Source organism: Mytilus trossulus, chromosome 12 (assembly GCF_036588685.1).
Source record: "Mytilus trossulus isolate FHL-02 chromosome 12, PNRI_Mtr1.1.1.hap1, whole genome shotgun sequence".
Classification (NCBI taxonomy): Eukaryota; Metazoa; Mollusca; class Bivalvia; order Mytilida; family Mytilidae; genus Mytilus; species Mytilus trossulus.
The window spans coordinates 26,497,400-26,518,606 of record NC_086384.1 but is presented as its reverse complement, the minus strand read 5'-3'; the positions used below and the strand labels follow the sequence as shown (position 1 = coordinate 26,518,606).

The 21,207-nt window shown below is 30.6% G+C and overlaps 1 protein-coding gene across 6 annotated transcripts in view; it reads right to left on the bottom strand.

Moving 5' to 3' along the window:
- The window catches only part of LOC134693659 (uncharacterized), an 82,916-nt gene that overhangs the window by 31,794 nt on the left and 29,915 nt on the right, over positions 1 to 21,207 (bottom strand). For 4 of the 6 annotated variants that reach the window (XM_063554543.1, XM_063554542.1, XM_063554544.1 and 1 more), the window contains 12 exons: positions 19,025 to 20,718; positions 16,691 to 16,823; positions 15,996 to 16,132; positions 13,432 to 13,657; positions 11,910 to 11,995; positions 9,772 to 9,804; positions 7,944 to 8,057; positions 7,011 to 7,097; positions 3,962 to 4,051; positions 3,254 to 3,445; positions 1,785 to 2,015; positions 1,172 to 1,192 (listed from right to left, as the gene is read on the bottom strand). In XM_063554543.1, coding sequence (XP_063410613.1) covers positions 1,172 to 1,192; positions 1,785 to 2,015; positions 3,254 to 3,445; positions 3,962 to 4,051; positions 7,011 to 7,097; positions 7,944 to 8,057; positions 9,772 to 9,804; positions 11,910 to 11,995; positions 13,432 to 13,657; positions 15,996 to 16,132; positions 16,691 to 16,823; positions 19,025 to 20,613 — 2,939 coding nt within the window. In that variant the 5' untranslated portion in view covers positions 20,614 to 20,718. The remainder of the gene's footprint in view (positions 1 to 1,171; positions 1,193 to 1,784; positions 2,016 to 3,253; positions 3,446 to 3,961; positions 4,052 to 7,010; positions 7,098 to 7,943; positions 8,058 to 9,771; positions 9,805 to 11,909; positions 11,996 to 13,431; positions 13,658 to 15,995; positions 16,133 to 16,690; positions 16,824 to 19,024; positions 20,719 to 21,207) is intronic. The other 2 variants (XM_063554547.1, XM_063554548.1) reach the window with 2 other exon arrangements.

The following is a 21,207-nucleotide window of genomic DNA, read 5'->3' as shown; positions in this document are numbered from 1 at the left end:
TTCATGGGGATATAATTTCGTGGTTTTCAGTAAATAGAAGCGATATTATATGTAGGTTAATTTTTCGTGGGGGTTATAATTTCGAGGATATATTCTTTCCAAGAAATAAACGAAATTAAATCTTCCACGAAAATTTCTGCTTTTACAGTATATATTTTACCGACCACGTGAGGGCTTTATAGCCAGTCAAGGTGGTTCAAAACTACCCCTCAGTTAAATATATTTTCCATTAATTTGTTAAAATTGCTTAAGCAACAGCCTTCATGGCATACTGAATAGGAAAATATATGTATTATTGTATCTTTTTATAAACTATGTTGAAATTGCTATCTGATAAAGATCATATACCAAACAGATATATGTACTATATTTTCATCCAAATAGTATGGTACATGTATATAGGAAATCAAAATAAAGTTTTATATATAGTATGTACAAGAAATTATGTATATCATCAATTCAATTGTTTTTAAAGAAAATTGTTTTCAAGATTTGATTTTGCTGATTCATAATTTGCTTCTATTTTTTTAAGAACCACTTTAGCTCAATTAACTATTTTAAAGTGCAGATGCACATTAAAATCAAATTGTAGAATTTGCTGTCTCTGGACCACATGATGTGAATTGATAAATATGTATATTCCAGGAACAATAACTCTAAATTGTTCAGGATAGATACATGTAGATGGCTGCTCTAATGCTGACAATGATAATTGATATATTTAACCTAGGTCCCAAATTTGTTTAGACAACTTCGAAAAATCAAACCAAATTGATAAAAAAAGACAATTCCGACAAAAAAAACTCCAAGATCCTACTCAACATTTTTTACTTCTTCAAGTGAAACCTACATCCTGATAGCTCACATTGCCATTTGCATTGAAAAACAGGAGCTTATAAAGTAACAAACAAAACTCAAATGTGCATCAAACAAAACAAATCATGTGCTAAGAATGGACACAGCTGAAATAAATGTGGAATTATTAAAAAAACAACTCCGAAATGAATCAGCTTTGAATTAATAAATCATAATGTAAGATTTGGTGGAATAGTTAAACAAAATAGTGCTATTAAAAAATCTAAGTGATTAAGAGGATAATTTGATAGACAGTTTAAATTAAATGATAGACAATTAAAATCTTTAAAATTCAAGTTTTAAATCACATTTTTACCTCTTTCTCTCTTTCCTTGATCTGATGAAATTTACAATTTTAGATACTTGTTGATAAGTTCACCTCATTCATTGAAGAATTTGAGCATAAAAATTGAATCCATACACAATAGTAAAAGATTCTCTATTAAAGAAGAATGTTGCAGAGAAGAAATTAAGATATGATGAAATTCGGTACAGTACTTCATAATTTTTTTATAGATTTTTTAATGTGCCTGTCATCAGTCGGGAGCCTGTAACTCAGTTGTTGACTTTGATTGCTGTCTGTCAATATTTGTTTTTTTGTTGAAGATTTTTTCATAAAACATGTCTTTGGTTTTCAACTTTTGAACAATTTATATTTGTGATGCTGAGTATTCTATAGCTAACTATATGTAATGTGTTTTGCACATTACTGAAAGCTGTACAGTGACCTAGGTTTCTTTCATGGAACCTCAATCGGATAGTTAACTCATTGAAAATAATACCACATCTCCTTATTTCTATATTTATGAGACACTTTTTGATAATATTTCTTTACAAAAGAACCAATATTTGTTTTCAATCTTTATTTTAAAATTTCAAACTTTTTTGAAAATTATAGTAAAATACGATTTATAAGCATATATTTATACCTGATCATTTTACGATGACTAGTATGTTGATGCCAAGCTTCAATGACCTGTCTGACTAGCGCCCTCTGTATAAACACCTCAGCACCATGTCTTCTTTTCTTAAGTCTAGCCACATTATCTTTCCAGGTCTCGAATGTCTCCTGTAGAACATCATGACGAATTTTACCCTCTATTTCAATCCTCTCGTGGACATTTGTCTCCCATTGTATCTTCCATATTTTCCAAGCATTTCTGGAAAAGACAAAAATTAAATACTAATTTACAGGATTTAGAAAATACATGAAATCCATAATAATAAGAAAATGTATAAGTAACTCATTTAGCAAAGAAAAAAATATGAAAAAGTCATGAACAAATCAGTATAACTTTTAATGAATTTTAGTTGTAAGATTTTTGTGGTAATAAAAACCAGCCAAACTAATTTTTTTTATTATTGCTAGCAACCTACAAACTTTGTTGTTGCTTGGCTTTATTTTGTTGTATCTTTTATATTTGCATTTTGCTTTTTTTATTTGTTTTGTATATGTTTTTATAATCAGTAAAAACACACCAGAGCTTATGGGTGTATTTTCAATAGTATGCCAAATCTAAATAAAGTTTTCTGTTCTATTCTATATATTTTAGACGTTTCTTTCTGATAACTAGTCTGGAATACTATTTACCCTCTTACCTGACAAGTTTTTTGTGTGATGCTTTCTGAGCTCTCTGTGTTAGTAGGTGCTCTCTCCACTGAGTAAAGGAGCTCTGTAGAGTAGTCATGGTCCAGTGCTCTATACTGACTAACATATCTCTATGTTGCTTACCTGACACATTTTTTGTGTGATGCTTTCTGAGCTCTCTGTGTTAGTAGGTGCTCTCTCCACTGAGTAAAGTAGCTCTGTAGTCATGGTCATGGTCCAGTGCTCTATACTGACTAACATATCTCTATGTTGCTTACCTGACACATTTTTTGTGTGATGCTTTCTGAGCTCTCTGTGTTAGTAGGTGCTCTCTCCACTGAGTAAAGTAGCTCTGTAGAGAAGTCATGGTCCAGTGCTCTATACTGACTAACATATCTCTATGTTGCTTACCTGACACATTTTTTGTGTGATGCTTTCTGAGCTCTCTGTGTTAGTAGGTGCTCTCTCCACTGAGTAAAGGAGCTCTGTAGAGTAGTCATGGTCCAGTGCTCTATACTGACTAACATATCTCTATGTTGCTTACCTGACACATTTTTTGTGTGATGCTTTCTGAGCTCTCTGTGTTAGTAGGTGCTCTCTCCACTGAGTAAAGGAGCTCTGTAGAGTAGTCATGGTCCAGTGCTCTATACTGACTAACATATCTCTATGTTGCTTACCTGACAAGTTTTTTGTGTGATGCTTTCTGAACTCTCTGTGTTAGCAGGTGCTCTCTCCACTGAGTAAAGGAGCTCTGTAGAGTAGTCATGGTCCAGTGCTCTATACTGACTAACATATCTCTATGTTGCTTACCTGACAAGTTTTTTGTGTGATGCTTTCTGAGCTCTCTGTGTTAGCAGGTGCTCTCTCCACTGAGTAAAGGAGCTCTGTAAAGTAGTCATGGTCCAGCGCTCTATACTGACTAACATATCTCTATGTCTTTCCTGCTTGAGGATCTGTGTCACATGTAGCCAGGCTGTCAATACTTGGTGTAATGTTCCAGTCCTACAATCAAATATAAGCTGAACTTGTAAACGTTTTTATTATTTTTTTAAACCGATTGAGGTGGCTAAATAATTCAATTAATTGTCAAATCTATCAATATCGATATATGTGATATGTTTTTTTCTAGTAATAAAAGAGTCTCACTAATGCCTGTATCATTCAAATGAATTTTTCTCTTTAATTGGTCAAGACTAGAGAAGCCATTTTTTAAAAGTAAGGTCCAAATGGTTTGATATTCATCAATTTTCTAAATATTCAAATTGCTCTGCCATAATTTTTCAGAACCAAAAGGAATTTTAAGTTTTTCATTAATCATAACCACATATATTCACTTGTTGAGGACTTTACATACATCATTCCTTTCATATTTATTTAAAACTGTCGAAAATATTTTTGTGATAAAGATGTTCCTTAGGATTTCAATGGGAGCTGGTTGCACCAATGCAAATATTCACAAGAGATATAGTGGTAGAGATAGAAGCCCATTATGATGAATGTGCCTTAAACATTCCTTACCTATGATGTTCCCTGGCCACCCTGTGTTTGTGGTATACAACAGTAACTGTTTTAAATGTCTGCTTCACCAGTTTTCTGTTATGTTGCTTCCTGTAACAGCAATTAAACACAATTATATTTAAACAATGTTTAGCTTGTAAAATCCTGATTTGAGTTTTTTTGTAATAAACAGGAAGTGATGTTGATAAGTGTCATTCTTTGCTCAAAACTAAATATGATGGATATCAATTCTGTGGTCATGGGTACATTGTATCTTGGGAGACTTGAAAGAAATGAAGTGTTCACATTGTTAGGGTTTGATTTTTTCTTTTATATTAAATATTTCTTCTTTTGTTTTATCACTTTTTTTGGATGATTGGTATTTTTTTAGGGGTGGAAGGGTTGTCAAAGGAGCAAGACCTGTACACTTAAAGAGAAAAGAGGGTCTAAAATCATATAAGCAAAAGTTAATACAGGGGAATAAAATCATCATAGATTTTCTTCAAAATCTGCAATTGTCTCATTTTACTGTAAGCATTCAAAATAAAACCTGCAATCCAAACAATTAGATATGCACTAACAACAAACAGCTAAGAGATGAAAGAAAAAGAACAGATTTCCGATCAAATCTCTAAGAGACAGAAATAATTTAAATATTAAAGGATAATAGAAATATTTTAAGTGCCATTTTGTTTATAAAATTTCTTTGAGGGAAGCAAATGTAAGCACTCCTAAAATTTGTTCCTGTGTTTCATGCTCTGATCACCTAACAAACACTAAGTACAAAGCAGCTTAAATCAAAATACTAATTATGATTGAATTTAAATGAGAATAATTTAACATGAGAAAATAAATACTCAGTCTTTATAAACTTCTTACCGTTAGATTTTTATTTAAACTCTTATAAATATATATAGGACTATAAGAAATCTTCCTAAATATATTTGTACTTTTTCTTTAACAGCAATATTTGGTAAATCAAATTTAGCTTTCATCAAAATAATTGTTCAAAGACATTAACTACATTAATTACATAATTTATATTTCTTGAGTATGCATCTACATACAGATATAAATATATTTATAATTTTATAATTGAAATACATCATGAACATGGTAGTAAAGAGAAAAGCATTTTTAAAGACAGATGATTTATCTATTGAAAGAACTTCAAATTCTCTTTCTTTAATTTTGATTAAGCTTAAACTTAGAAATTAAAAAATCATATTAGGCAAAACCACTCATATATGTAAATATTAATTCAGTAATTGCTGTTAAAATTGCAACATGTATATCATTAATCACAATCCCATAACCTTTTCTTAAACCACCCTAATACCAAATATTTCACATCTCTGTTGCAACCCCTACCATAATATTTTTCTAAGAAAACTCCATATCCATGAATAACTACAACAAAAATATCTCTCATAACAAACTGCCAAGAAAAACTGTAAACAATTTATTGATAACTGGAGTTGATTTCACAAAAAAAACTTAGAACCAAGATTGATCGTAAGTCATTAAAATAATTCAGAATACTTACAATCAGTCTTAGTCATAAGTTTTTTTTGTGAAATCTACACCATAACCTTAAGTTTTCTAACTCGTTTTAAGCATCCTATGGAATAGTTATCAAAGGCACCAGGATAATAAGTAAAGACGCCAGACAATCTTTTCGTCTACCTAAGACTCATCAGTGACGCTCAGATCAAAAAAGTTAGTACAAAGTTGAAGAGCATTGAGGACCCAAAATTTCAAAAAAAGTTGTACCTTACACATGTCAGTATGTCATTCATTGAAAACATTACACAAGATGGTATGCCATTCATAAACAGTTCCATACTTCTATCCATGCATTTCCTGCTTTTAATGATTTTAGGAGTTTTCAAAATAATATAAAGTTTATTGTAAGTTATCCATCTCTTCATGCTAAAGGAGGAAAAAAGATATCAAATTTGAATCATAAGAGACCTGAAAACTTAAATAAAATTTGGGCAAAATATCTCTCCCCCCCAAAAAAAAAAATCATATATATATAAACCCACAGTATTGTACCATGTAAAGAGACAGTAGTGATGTGATATCATTGAGTTTCTCAAGCATGAAATGTAGGTCAAAGAAACACAAATAAATAGTTAACCATAGAATTTTGAGAAACTGACCTAAATGCAATATATTAACCAAGTAAGGTTAAGAAAGAGTTGATGCATATACCATGCTGATTGACAAGATAAGAAATTCTTCACTGATAGGCATAAAATATATTTAAAATACCATGAAAAAGGTATATGGATCAAATGTTATGAGCTGCATGGAAGAATCGTAGTGATTATCATAATAGAACCAAAAAACTTCGATAAGATTCGGACCAAAAGATTTGTTTACATATTCTTAAACAAGTAATATGAGCTGCATGGAAGATGTCCATACATTCACTGGATAAACCAACATTTTTAATCAACAAATAACATTGAATGCAAAATAAACCAACATAACTGACAAGAGAGCCTTACCTCCTACAATAAAGGGAGACAATTTTATATAAATTCACATCGTTAAAGAGCATATAATTATTGTACATCTTTTTACTTTTTTTAAATGACAATTTGAGTGTAAAATAATTGAGTAAGATAAAGACAGAGTATAATAGATTTCCATGGTAGTACTGTTATGATCAGTATAACATGCCTAAAAACTTACACAAAATGTTTCCTGGAAAAGATCGTATACATTTAAATTATTATCAACAAAAGTAAAGAATTCACAAATTCTTTGATGTTTATTTCAACGTTTTCTTGCTTGAAAGATATAGACATGAGCAACATTTTTTGCAGAATGAACCTTTACCCAAATTTTCTTCTATCTTTGAAATTTTGCCAAAAAGACAAACAAAAATATATTGTCTTTTAACTAAATCATTAGAATAAAATAAGGACCCAAGAGTCTCCAAATATAAATTCTGGTAATGTAAAATTGAATATCCGGGAAACCACAGTTTAAATTCAGAAATAATAGTGTAAGGGTAGACAAATTGTGATAGTCTTGGGTATGTTTACATAATACATACATAGCAATCTCCATTTTAGATTTCTTCTCTTTAGACAATGTTGTAAACTGTTTCCAATATTCTACTGCTTGATTTAACAAGCAGGACCTGAAATAATAGTACCATTCTAAAATACCTTTTTATGCATTAATATCAAACCAAAAGTTTTCATTTATGATGTGGTTTTTCTAGGAGAATCAGGATAATGTTTCAACTGTTTTTAAATTGCATGAAATGCTTCAAGCTTGAATTGCACATTTCGTGCCATGCAAAAGAGCATTACTTCTAAAGAAAAAATGTTTGTCGTTATACATGTACACTTATTTTTGATAGATAAGGCAGTTTAGGTTTGAACAGGAGTTGGTAGAAAATAGTTTTCACAAAGAATTTAAACATGATAATAAACAAATATATAGAAGTAAAACCCAATTTTTTAATCATTACGGTAATGATTCCAGGGATGTTATTTTTTGTGAGTTCAATGCTTAAACCATTTCTTGGTTGATTTAAATTGCCTATTAACATTAATCTTTACTAAGTACTTAGTTCAAATAATTATGACGTCAGGCAAGACTATTTTAATTTTTTTCTGGGATGCCTTCCTACGTAGGAATTTAAGACATCATAATTATTTGGACTTCTAAGTACTCAGAGTATGAAATTTGTGTCCAAAACACCAAATTGAGTATTTTGATTGGTTATTACTAGAGTCTGAGTACAATAATGGTACTACAAAGTTTTATGACCGTGAGCCAAGATGTTTGATCATTTTCACTAAATGTATGCATCTGTCAAGGCTCAATGCAATTGACAGTTTGTCATACAAAAGTTCACAAACTTATCCACTGTGGAAGAGGATATGTGAAATCTCAATGCTAAATTTAGTGATCTAGTGTTGGTGGGTTGCTTGTCACTTCAGTCTTTACCCAATATCCCTTAAAATTTATGACAAACCTGAAGTAATGGTCTGCTGCATTCTCTTTCAGTCTCATCTGGAATCGACAACTCCATTGATATAGCGACTGATGCAGTAACTTTTTGTCTAAAGCATTTCTCAATCTCTTCACCCTAAATTAGAACAATAGAAAAAAATAGCTGGTATTTAATTCAATGTTAATAAGATACAAGTACTTCTCCGGATTATTTGATGATTCTGGGTAACACTATTACCTAATGGAAGCTTTTATGAATATATATAGAAAATTTCAATAGATTCAATGATATTGATAGGTTGCAAGTACTGCAATTCATTGTATGCATTTACCAAAATAAACGGTCATCAAATCAAAACAGAAAATAGAGATTTGTCTCATTGGCATTCATACCACGTCTAACAGATAAGCAGAACTGCATTAAAACAAGAATGTGTCCCCAGTACATGGATGCCCCACTCACAGGAACGGACGCATGGACAAACAAACAGACAGACCAGAAAACATAATGCCCCTCTACTATTGTAGGTGGGGCGTAAAAATATCACTGTGTCTTAAATAAAGTCAAATTAGGGACACAGAGCTTTGTCTCTCATTATGTTACATCTTGCTGGAAAAAAAAACAGGTGACTGATAGAATTAGGACTTGGACATCAATATTGAATAATGTTCAAATTTGTGAAATGCTTAATCAAATCCATGCTTTCTGAAAGTGATACAGACACTCCATAAACAGAGCCAAAACATATAGCAGTTTTTCTTCATTTAAAACTAAGTTTTCTGACATTCTTGTTAAAGGAAATATATATGAACCTATCCAAAATCTATTTTCTGGAATGTCAAAAGTACTTTAACAAAATATGTTTCAGTACATGTAAAATTTAAGACAGAAAATTATACTGAATACTTTTTAGTTAAGTTTATGATAAACAAATTATCCATATCATATATAAGTTTACTTATTCATGTACACAATAATGGATTTAATTTTATAAAATACCCCTGGTGATTTCATATTTAAAAACCTTTTAACCATTAAATTGTGTATAAGTAGGTATCTTTTTGTATCTGTCAAGATTCCAACTTGTAATTTTAGGAGAAAAATTTTCCTTTTCAAAATTATTAATTTGAAAAATGCTGAAATTTTATGCTTCAGCATGTCAGCAATAGTCATGGTAGAGGATAAGCCGATCTTGCCATCATAATATCCTATATCATATACAAAGAATCATTTCAATGCTTAAAGTTCAAAACTTAGAAAAATCTGTGAATTAAGAAAATATAGTAAGAAAAATTCAGTTGACTATTCTTACAATTATTTTGTATTTAACCATTTGAATCTTTGTTTTAAGTAACACACTGATGTCAAGTGATATCATTAAAGTTTTTTTCCTTTGGTGTCAATTTATTTACTGCTGTGGATTCAATTATTTTCGTGGGTACCAATTTTCATGGGTGAAGGAAAACTTGCATGTTCGTGGATATTTTTTATAGGTTTTGCCAAAGTCTATATACAAGCCTATAGAAAACTTATCATTTGTTGAACATTTAATTTTCGTGGATTACCTGTACCCACGAAATCCATGAAAATTGGTATGCAAAGAATTATAATGAATCCACAGTACTCATTATTGTTAACCTCTATTTCATTTTGTCTCTGGTAGATAGTTGTCTCATTAGCAATCATATACCACATCTTCTTATTTTGATATAAGATAAAATCATGCTTCCTACCTTATAATATTAAGTGTATTAACAATAAAAGCACACAGTGTTATATAAAACAATTGTTTCCTTTTCCCATATGATTTCTCCATTTTACCCAGGGTTACCAACAAGGATATACTTACAATGAAAGCTCCACATTAAATTTAAGGTCCTTTCTAAAATTGTTAAATTATTGATACACATAGAATTAGTTATATTAAAAGATAGCTTGAAAATAAAGAAGAGTGGACACACTGAGATGTCATGCCTGCTTTATTGACCATAATTGATATTAAGTTGAAAGTCTAAAAGAAAAAGGTTTTCCTTCAAGTATCACATCAACTTTACATTATCAATGTTCCATGACTGTGAGGTCAAGATCAAAAATACCCTGCCTAACAGACATACAACAATCAAAATGAGGTCAAGGACAACAGACAAATGACAGCCTGACACTTTGTTACATAAGGCATCTGTATACAAGATACTAAGCATCTTGATCTTCTTACCCCTGAAATATAGATATTTGCACAAATAGATTACGACACCATCAGATTGTAATCCATGTTATGTATTTTGCAATTTTCATTTCAGACAAGACAAAAATGATTGTCAAAAATATGATATCAAGAATTTTGAAGAAAACAAATCCAAGCTCACAGATTATTCAAAGCACTGTCTTATTTTATCACAACAAATGGTTAATTAAAACATTATCCTTTTCCTGCAAAATATTTTTAAATAAGAATGTGTCTCTAGTACATGGATGCCCCGCCCCATCCGCACTATCCTTTTCTATGTTCAGTGGACTGTGAAAATAGGGTAAAAACTACATTTGTATAATTTGGCATTAAAATTAGAAAATATCATATCATAGGGAACACATGACCTACTAAGTTTCAATTGGTTGGACTTCAAAACTACCTCGACCAAAAACTTTAACCTAAAGCGGGACAGAGGGACGAACAGACAGACAAACAAATGAATGGACGCACAGACCAGAAAACATAATGCCCATTAATGGGGCATCAAAATGCCTTGACCCTTGCACCAAGTCTAGGAAATAACTTTCGCTTTAAGAAAATATAGATATATCAAAGAACAACACTTTTAACTTAGGAAAGCAGAATTTTGAAAGAATTAAAACATTTTACAAGTTTTTTTTTAATTTCAAGAGACAGTTAGTTGATTTTATCATATCTTCTCCTAGAGGCCTTTCAAAATTTATTGTTTCTCAAAACTGCAAGAGAAAAGTTAACTAAAATGTCTTTTTTAAACTAATACATTGTTACTTTGTAATAGACTAACCAACAAAATCTGATATGTATTTTTTCATATTGACTATTTGAAGAAATATATATTTAAAGTATGTAAACTTAAACCATTATAATGAGTATTTTAAAAGTCTGTAAATTATTTTTGATCAAATGGAACCTAATTTTAAATCTTTGAGATTAGGTATAATTACATACTTGTGAATTTTAAACCTACTGGAAACTGCATCTAATAATTTAATGACTGACTAAATAATGTTTTAACAAGAAAGCATTAAAATAAAGTAAAATATGTGTGATCCATTAATTCATTAACAAATATTTAGATAAACCACACAAGGTCCAATTAAATTAAGTTTTGAGTGACACTTTTCAAATTATTTCAGCAATGTCAAAAGGTCAGAATGAAATTTATCTAGTTAGGATCTTAAACAAGATACTGTGGATTTGTAATTATTTGTGGAATATCAACTTCTGTGAAATAAATTATTTTTATAAACAATAAGAAAAGAAATGAATTATTTCTTCAGGGGTTGAAGTCATAAAATTTTGCTGAAGTTCAGCATTTTGATTGGTTGAATTTGGAGTATGAGACTATGAGTATAAAAAACTGACTCGAAAGATTTATGACTCAAGGCCAGGAATTTTGGTTTCAGCATTAATTTTTCTAGAATTTGGGATTAAACCTCTTTCTATCCTTTTCTACAAAGATCTCTTATGTTCATGAGAAAGGAGGCTAAAATGTTCTGTCAAGCATGAGAAATATATATCTTTATGAAAACTGTTAGTAGTTTGTATATAATTTAAGTAATATTGATGGTTAAAATTGATTTTTCAATTTTTAGTAACATATAAAGAAAATTAAAATCAAATCATCACTGCAATACTTTCATGTTATAAAATATTCAAATGTAGATAATTATTACAAAGTTATATTAGACCATTAAAGGTAATATAATAAAATACAAAAGACTGTGAATTTTTGAAGAATGTGAATTTAGACTTACTTTTGTGATTCTGAGGTAAATACACGCCATCTGGCAAATGACATCTCCAGTCTCATCTTTATATTAGCTTCAGCTCTTGTCTTCCACTGAAATCATATATATTTATTCAATAAAATAAAGGGGGAAACTGTATTTCCATTATTTAAAATGGTATTCATGGGGCCACGGTTTTTTTATTTGTTGGTTTACGGATCCGCTGACCCGATTTTTCCGATTTTCAGAATAAAAATAAAATTGACTTTTCATGCTTTTTTATTCCCGCCGACCCTTATAAACATGTAAATGCATTTTCCCTGAAATATAATTAAAATTTTCTTTTTTTATAAAATGAAATGCATTAATCATTAACAAAGTTGATAACACTTTCTGTTCTGAAAAAAAAATAAAACTTCCAATTTACGTTTCTAAAAATAGACAAATCAATTATAACTGACCTTGAAATGCCTTTTCAGCAAATAATTTTGCGGAACGAAACCCGTGTTTAAAACCAATTACAAAATAAGTTTGTTTCCCTTATTTGTCTTCAGTCTGTAAGATGCATCATCTCAGAGAAATAGACTTGTCCAAATGTGGACAGGTGGGATACATCAATTAAAGTACTGATTATTAACAAAGCATTTGAAATTTTCTTGTTTCATAGATAACGAAAAATATCGATCATTGGGATAAAAACCGGATTGCATGACAACTGATTAACCTGATTTTGTGGTTTTTCCAGTGGACGAGTCTATTATGTTTTTCAACACGTGTGTTGAAACTTATTTTTGTACGACGTTTTTACATTTTTTTCTTTATCAGTTTTTGTGCTTGAAGATCATTATTCACCAAGTTTTCTGGAATTGATTGAGAGCTACCTGAATCTGTTTTTTTCTTGTTTGTGAAATAACAATTTAATTTCGTCTTTGTCCGTACAACCCCCCTTTTTTACAGGAAATTATTAAACGATGTCATGCGATGTTTATGATCACTGATCAATAATATTTCATCGAACTGAATGTTAAGAAATGATGACAAAACAGCATATAAAACAAACATTTTGTTAGTAAGGTGAAATATATATTTATTTTGCATATTTTTTCTGTTTTCAAAGATTTATTTTTTATTTTTTTTTCAGACCGACCGACCCGACTTTTTTATGGGGAAAATCTGTAAACCAAGAAATTAAAAAAACCTGGCCTGGGGTGGTGCCCTAAAGTAGAGAAATAATCATTTAAAAAAATTTTATAGCTTCATGGCTTAATATCAACCTCTGTGACTTTAAGTCCAGCTAGCTTTTCATAAATTTTCCTAATAATGGTAACTTATGTACCTTTAAACAAGTATGAAAAAATCTTAACTTCCTCACTGAAAACCTTATTCTTATGGGTAAAATAGACATTAATGAATTAGATAATTTTAAACATAATCAAACATATCCAAATGATTGGATAAATGTACAAGCGACAAGTCCATATATTTCTTCAATAAGTTTACTTCTCCCAAAGTTCCCCTTCAGAAGCTTCTCCATTCTTATCAGCCTCACCTTTACAAATGTAGCATTGATGAGAGCACCTCTAGCTCTGGATTGTAAAATCTCTATCTGTATCCTTGACCTACTGATGGCCCATTTGAATGCATTCATTCCTTTCCTTAGAGTGTGTTGTTTGTGGAGAGTATAGGCAGCTCTCTCTCCAGCATGGGATATCCATCTCCGTCTCCAGGTTTTTAGCATCCGTTTTAAAAGGTGCTCTCTGTTGAAAATTTCTGCCCTGTAAAAGTTTACACAAGTTTTTCAATTCACATTGGCATGCAAGAACTGGTGTATTTGTTAAAGTAAGATACACCAAATTCAATGCTATCAAATCGTTTTTCTTGACCTATAGTCATTGTTACTGCTATCAAATAGTTTTTCTTGACCTATAGTCATTGTTACTGCTGTCTTATTAACCAATACCTAACATGATTTTGGGCAAAAGTTCAGAAAGATATAAATACTGGTATACAGCGTTTAAAGGCTTTTCATGCATTGACTAACGAAAATTCTTGTTATGTAAGCTATTTTTCAGAAAAGTGATGCAAAATATATGTATGCCATTCCTCATACTTTAATCTCAAACAGAATGCCATCAGAGTCCATCAGATTGTCAAATCTTAATTTGTGCTAATCACACATTGTAAGTGTTTGTGAATAGATGTACCACGATATACTTTATATGTTATAGTATGGTAATAAGCTGCTAGCTTGCTTGTCAAATATCAAAAAAATTGATACAATTTTTAGATAAACTCAAAGAAAAGACAACAAGAAAAATATAGTTTATCTAATTATCAATCTTTGTTGATGGTTTTCATAAAATTATGTCCAAAGCAGAAGGTATTTAATATAGGACACCTCTCTCCTAAAAGCTTGAAACGTATATGACAGCCAAGCTACACCATTTTATTTGTAAGGTGTACTCATAATATTTCATATATTTCCTTTTCTGTTCTTTGGTCTGGTTGTTGTCTCTTTGACATTTTCTGTTTCCATTCTCAATTCAAATTATTTACATTCATATGTTTTGGCCTTATCATGCAAGTCATGATCCCTTTGTGACATAATAACATTTAATATTTTTGGTAGATAAATTATAATATGTTAAATGGCTTAATCATAATTTTGATACATATTCATAACTTTTGTTACATAACTGTTCATTATATTTATTTTTTGTTACATATTGAACTGTTCATTATATTTTTTTTTTACATAACTGTTCATTATATTTAATTTTTGTTACTTAATTATTTTTAATAATATTTGTTACATTTATTTTGATTATATATATTCAAAATAATTTGTATTACACATTCAATACAATTTTAGTTACATATTCAAAAAATTAAGTCTTTTTATATATTTAAAATAATTTTTTATAACATATTATGATAGGTTTGATTTTTTTACGAATGAACCAGAGACTAGATCTATAATAAATTTTTGCACTTGGTCAAAAAATTTCTTGTGGTATTTGATGTGTGCTCCAAGCTAATTATAATCCATTTGAATCAGATTTCAGTTTTTCTTGTAACTTACTGTAATTTCAGAATTAATATGTAATAGTATGGCAATAAGCTGCTAGCTAATACTTGTTGTCAAATATCAAAACAATAGATAAGATTTTAAAATATACTCTATAGAATTTATCTGATTTTCAACCTTTGTTGATGGTTTTCAAATAATTATGACCAAAGCAGCATTTTTTATAAAGGACATCAACTGGGCATGTTCAGTAGAATTTACATTCTCCAAGCTGACCCCATGACCCTTCAATGCAGAACTTCTTACATTCTCCCAGATTTTCTTGTAACTTGCCGTAATTTCAAGAATTATTGAGATGCTTTTACCAAGCCGAAAAATGTCATTGTTTCAGGTTCACAATAATGAAAACTGGCATTTATTACTTCTGTTGCAATTTTCAGTAATTTGTGCAATCATGTAAATTAGATAATGCATTTTAATGGTACTCAGTGATTCACAGCAATAAATGTGCGATAAATTTCTTAAATTAAAATAATCATAATACAGATATTCAAATTTGTTTAGCTAATAACAAAATTTGTATGACCGAATCTTGATCTGCTGTCTAAACAAGTGAAACTGTGAGCTACTGCTCACTGATGATACCCCCGCCGCAAGTGGATCATACAAGTGTTTGGTTAACAGGAAGTTGTCAAGTGATGAATCTGAAAACGCATCACACGGTAAAGCTGACTTATATAAATCCTGAAACCAAATTTCAGAAATCCTTGTATTGTAGTTCCTGAGAAAATTGTGACGAAAATTTTCAACTTGGCTATCATGTGTAAAATCATACAAGTGTTCGGTAAACAGGAAGTTGTCAAGTGATGAATCTGAAAACGCATCACACGGTATGGCTGACATATATAAATGTTGATACCAAATTACAGAAAGGGTGGATGTGTAGTTCCTGAGAAAAATGTGACGAAAGTTTCATTGGACGGACTGACTGACGGACTGAGGGACTGACGGACGGACTGACAGACAGAGGTAAAACAGTATACCCCCCTTTTTTAAAGCGGGGGTATAATGATTCATAACATTACCTCTGTAAACAAACACCATAGTTTGCTGTCTCTATCAACTGGGCATGTTCAGTAGAATTTACATTCTCCAAGCTGACCCCATGACCCTTCAATGCAGAACTTCTTACATTCTCCAACCATCTTCTAAAACATTTTGCCTACAAAAGATGAATATAAATTTTTCAGACTCCATAACATGCAAATAACAAAATAAATCAACTTGCTATCATTGGGTAGATAACACCAATAAGTTTTAGATTTATGAGACACATATTGGCAAACAAGTGAGCTTAGATAATTTTTATCTGTAAAAGTCAGTACCGATTATCGGTTGTCTGCATGTTGATATTGAAAAATATCAGGTACGAGTCACAATATGAAGCTTTTTGTTGAGTGAGCGAAGATGACGTAGCTGATATGTCCAAGTCAAAGTTATTAAATATCAAGGGCCGATCAGAGCGATGTATAGACAGTGGGACGACCGATAAAGGCCCTTACATGGCATATTTATGAAGTCTTACAAAATGGTATGGTTTACAGACTTTTAGATCCTTAAACATGTTAAATTTTCAAAATATTTTGTTCCACAGCGTTCAATAACATTTGAGGTCCAAAAGCTGCAAAATATTAAAATTTAGACAAACAATTTAAATGACTGTAGATTTCTTTAGGTGGAAAAACACATTTCAATTATTTGTTATTCTCTGGCAGCTTACTTTCAATATTAGTTCTTCCCTGGTTTTTGTGTCTACATTGTACAGTTTCCGTAGTAATTCTACGGCCAGGATAGTTGAGGACTGGGAACCAGATGATTTATTGGACCCATCAACACTTATACCATCTGATAGCCTAAAATAAAATCAGAACAAATACATGTAGTACACAAAAATAAAATATACAAATAATTCAAGCAACTATTATAATAATAAATTTTATACAACATATTGCTCAGTTATTGATTACAGGATTTTAGCAATTCTGTGGATTCACTCATTTTTGGTTGGTACCAATATCAGAAGTTTACCTTAAATTCTATTTGTATATGATATATATTTGATTTTATGGTCATGCCAGAGTCTTCATACAACCTATACATGCTCATTGGCACTCATACCACATCTTTTTATATCTATATAGAATATTGGTACTTCTTTGAACAATCAAATTTGTAAAAACTCTCAAATTTGGTATCATATGAACTTGATAAATCTATGTGTTCCAATTTTATAGAAAACCTCAGAAAACAAATAAAATCAATTAATGTGATTCTTGTAAAAGTCAGTCAGACACTACTACAAAATATTCAAATATTATCTCAACGCAATTGCGATGTTCCACTTCATTCTTAAACAATGACCTATTTAGAGCTAATATTATAAATGATCCTTCTTGCCATTGTGGGTCAGATATATTGAATAGGCAAGTGCTTACTATTGGAGACTGTACTGTTGCCTTCTTTTTATCCAGTTATTTTAGTGGTTGGGTTGATGTTTCATTGATGTATCATTAACATGATTAACACTTATATATCAAATATGTTACTATTTATAACATCAATATCATGAAATCATATTCAAGACAGTAAATTTGAAGCAATTTGAAATTTCAGCCACCATGACCACACAGATTATAATAAACCGGCCAAACAAAATAAATATAATTGTTAATAATATTGGCAACTAGATGCGTTTGTCAGTTGAGTTAATCCAGATCTTTTTAAAATGACAAGACATACTTGAAACTGATTGGGTCTTATCATGAAGTGGCCTGCACATAATGCTATCAAATATAGAACTGCCCCTATTAATGCAAATTATTCAATTGTTGAACATAGAAGATATATATAGATCAGTTACTTTCCCAAAACATTTGTTGACAAATTGAATTCAGAAAATATTTTTATTAGGTGAAAAATGTACATCTGATAAAATTGAGAATGGAAATGGGGAATGTGTCAAAGAGACAACAACCCGACCAAATAAAAAACAACAGCAGAAGGTCACCAACAGGTCTTCAATGTAGCGAGAAATTCCCCCACCCAGAGGCGTCCTTCAGCTGGCCCCTAAACAAATATATACTAGTTCAGTGATAATGAACGCCATACTAATTTCCAAATTGTACACAAGAAACTAATATAAAAATAATACAAGACTAACAAAGGCCAGAACTGATAACCTTTTTTTATTACCAATCATGTTTATAATGCAAATACACAATATTTTAAACATCTCCCAAGGTCATTGATTTTCACTTTTGATATTAGAATAACTATGTTTAAATTTTCCACGATTTAAACCGCTGAAAGTTTGTTTGCTTTACTATTTTTAAAATACATGTACCACATATACTGTCTAATCAGAAAGCTAAATATGTACGTGTATAACCAAATATTTATCATAATATATTGACACTAAACAGGTTATCCTATAAATAACTCCTTCATTATTTTTTCATCAAAATTACATGATCATTACATAAGAGAAGTAGAAAACATTCTAATAAAGTATATGTTTTTTGTTGTCAAAGTTTATATTTTTTATCTATCATGTTAGGTAAATTAGACACAGGGAATTCCTGGTCACTTTTTTAGCAATAAAATTGAAAATGGAAATGGAGAATGTGTCTAACATTTTGTTAAATAGTCAATAACCCTACCATAAAGCAGAAAACAGCTGAAGGCCACCAATGGGTCTCCAACACAGCGTGAAAATGAATGGCGACAACAGTAATTTAAGGCCAAAATTAGCATCAGATTGTTTAAAGTTTAACCGTGATTCATCAAAATATTCTTATTGTGATTCATCAGAGTTCTCAAATAATTATTGTTACTGTAATTTTTTGAAATTTTTTAAAGTGATTCGTGAAAATCAGTTGATTTTTTATTTTTTTTCTCTAAAAGAAAGTGTACATTTTATAGTCATGGTAGTCATGCACCAAAAGTTCCCATTAACTTTATTTGGCTAGAACTTTTACTGATTTTCAACATGAACATAATGAAGGTACCCCCACTACGACCCTCTTTCATAAACAATCTGGAAATATACACCTACCTGCCATCATTATCAGAAAAGGGAAGTAATCCATTTGGTATCTGTCCTAAATGTTGAGTTTTCTCTCTTTGAATTTCCTCTGATATTCCATGGCCACTATTTTGTAAATGCTTGGGAATTTTTAGGTCGATAACTCCAGTAGGAAGTCCAAATAATTCCTCAACTTTTGATTTTAATCTTTTTTCTTGAGAATCAGAAAACTTTGATTTATGACTAGAAGAATCATCGCTTTTGATTTTTTTACCATTTGGAAAATTTTCTTTGAGAGATGAATCAGAACTTTCAAATTCATCCTCTAATTTTTTTCTAGCTTTAGATTTAGTTTTTCTTTCCACAGATGAATATCTCGTCTTTGATTTCTCTCTCTGATTGTATCTCTGTTTTTCAGATTTAGGGGGTTCTCTTAAATCATCAAGTGTCATAGCACCTGGATCACATTGTTTTAAATTATTATCAAAAGTGTGTTTTGATTTATGTGATTTTTCACTACTTTTTCTAGACGTCCTTTGCTTCAGATTGCTCTGAATCACATGACTAGAATCCTTATCATTTTTTCTGTCATTTCTCTTTTTCTCCTTACTTAAATACTTGCCCTTATGATTTTCCCCGTCATAACTTATTCCGTCCCATGAAGGATCAAAATGAGGCACATTACTTTGAATGAACTTTGAACTCCTTTGACTAGAACTCAAAGGGTTATCAAAAGAAGCACCATTTTCAAGTAAAGGAGCATAACATTTTGGACAAGTCAAATTTCCTTGCCGACTTGAATAGGAACTATTTTGAATACAGTTATGGCATCTGCTATGATCTGGGCAATTTCTACATAATAAATTACTATGGCAATTTTGGCACTTTGGAGAGGATTCGTAATTATGAATATATATACAAGTAGTTGCTTTATCACGTTCGGGCACTTGGTCCAAATCCTTGAACTTTGAATCTAATCCATTTGAGGTCAATTTATGATTGTCTTTTCCACTCAAAACAAATTCCATGTTATCTTGCACTAGTTTTGTTTTAGGTGATGGATCTTTCTTCCTATTAATTTTATTACCAACACTTGTTAACAGTCCAGAGTATTTTTCTAGATGTTGCATAGCTTCATAATTTTGATAAGACATTTTAGCTAATTCTTCGTCTACTTGTTTCTTCGTTACATTTCCCTCTTCTTGTCTTTCTTGTAGACTCCTCTTCTTTTTACTATTTTTAGCATCTACACCAAGTAATCTTGGACTAACAAAATCAGCATCACCATTTATTTCATCATTTTGGTAATCATTTTGACCTTGAGGTCTTTTTAAAATTGACCTCAAAGCTGCAATTTTATCAGTAAAATCCAACCCTGTTTCATCTTCATCATCAGTGAATTGTAATTTTTTCCGCACAAAGTCTTGATTTTCAAATTCTTCGTCCATTAATCTCCTTTGTTCTACATCATAACGATATATTCTATTTTCCAGACGACGTATTCCATGACTTAATTTACTGACTGGATCCCTGTCCTTCCTGTGTGAAATGTAGGTTTTCCCTCCATCAAGACGTTTCTTTAAATCAGGAAACGGGTATCTTTTGTCTTCCTTATACATTTTCTTATCTTTGATTTAAACTACATTTCTCTGCTGACTGTCATCGTGTTTTTCTCATATTGTCATGACATAAAGGAATTCTCTTTTTATTAGCACCATAGTATCCTGCAAAAAACAAAAACAAATCAACATGTCTTAATATAAACTCTCTTTAATCAAGATTAACACTTTATAAAGCTTTCTTGTGTTTAAGCAGTGTCTTTCCAACAATGTCTATGATGTTTTTTCACTACATTAGAACTATAGTTATTTGTAATGATTTTCACAATAAAAGCACATAAAAAAGTTAATTGTCCATAAACCAATTCAACTTAAAAAAATATGTATTATCACATCAGCAATTTTTAAGAACAATTCATTTCCAAGATGCACTATTTCTGAATTTGGCAATTCATCTGACCTTACCATTCAGTATATAAAACTTAGAAACAAGGAAAAGAAATCCAAAGGTTTATTATCTCATTCTTGGGCCTATAATAATTGAACTTGAATTTCTCTAAGCACACATATATTTTACATCCACTATGATTTTAAATTGCACAAATCAGCACTTGAAACAAATGTGTCAAAAGTTCCGTTAAGAATGCCAATTTT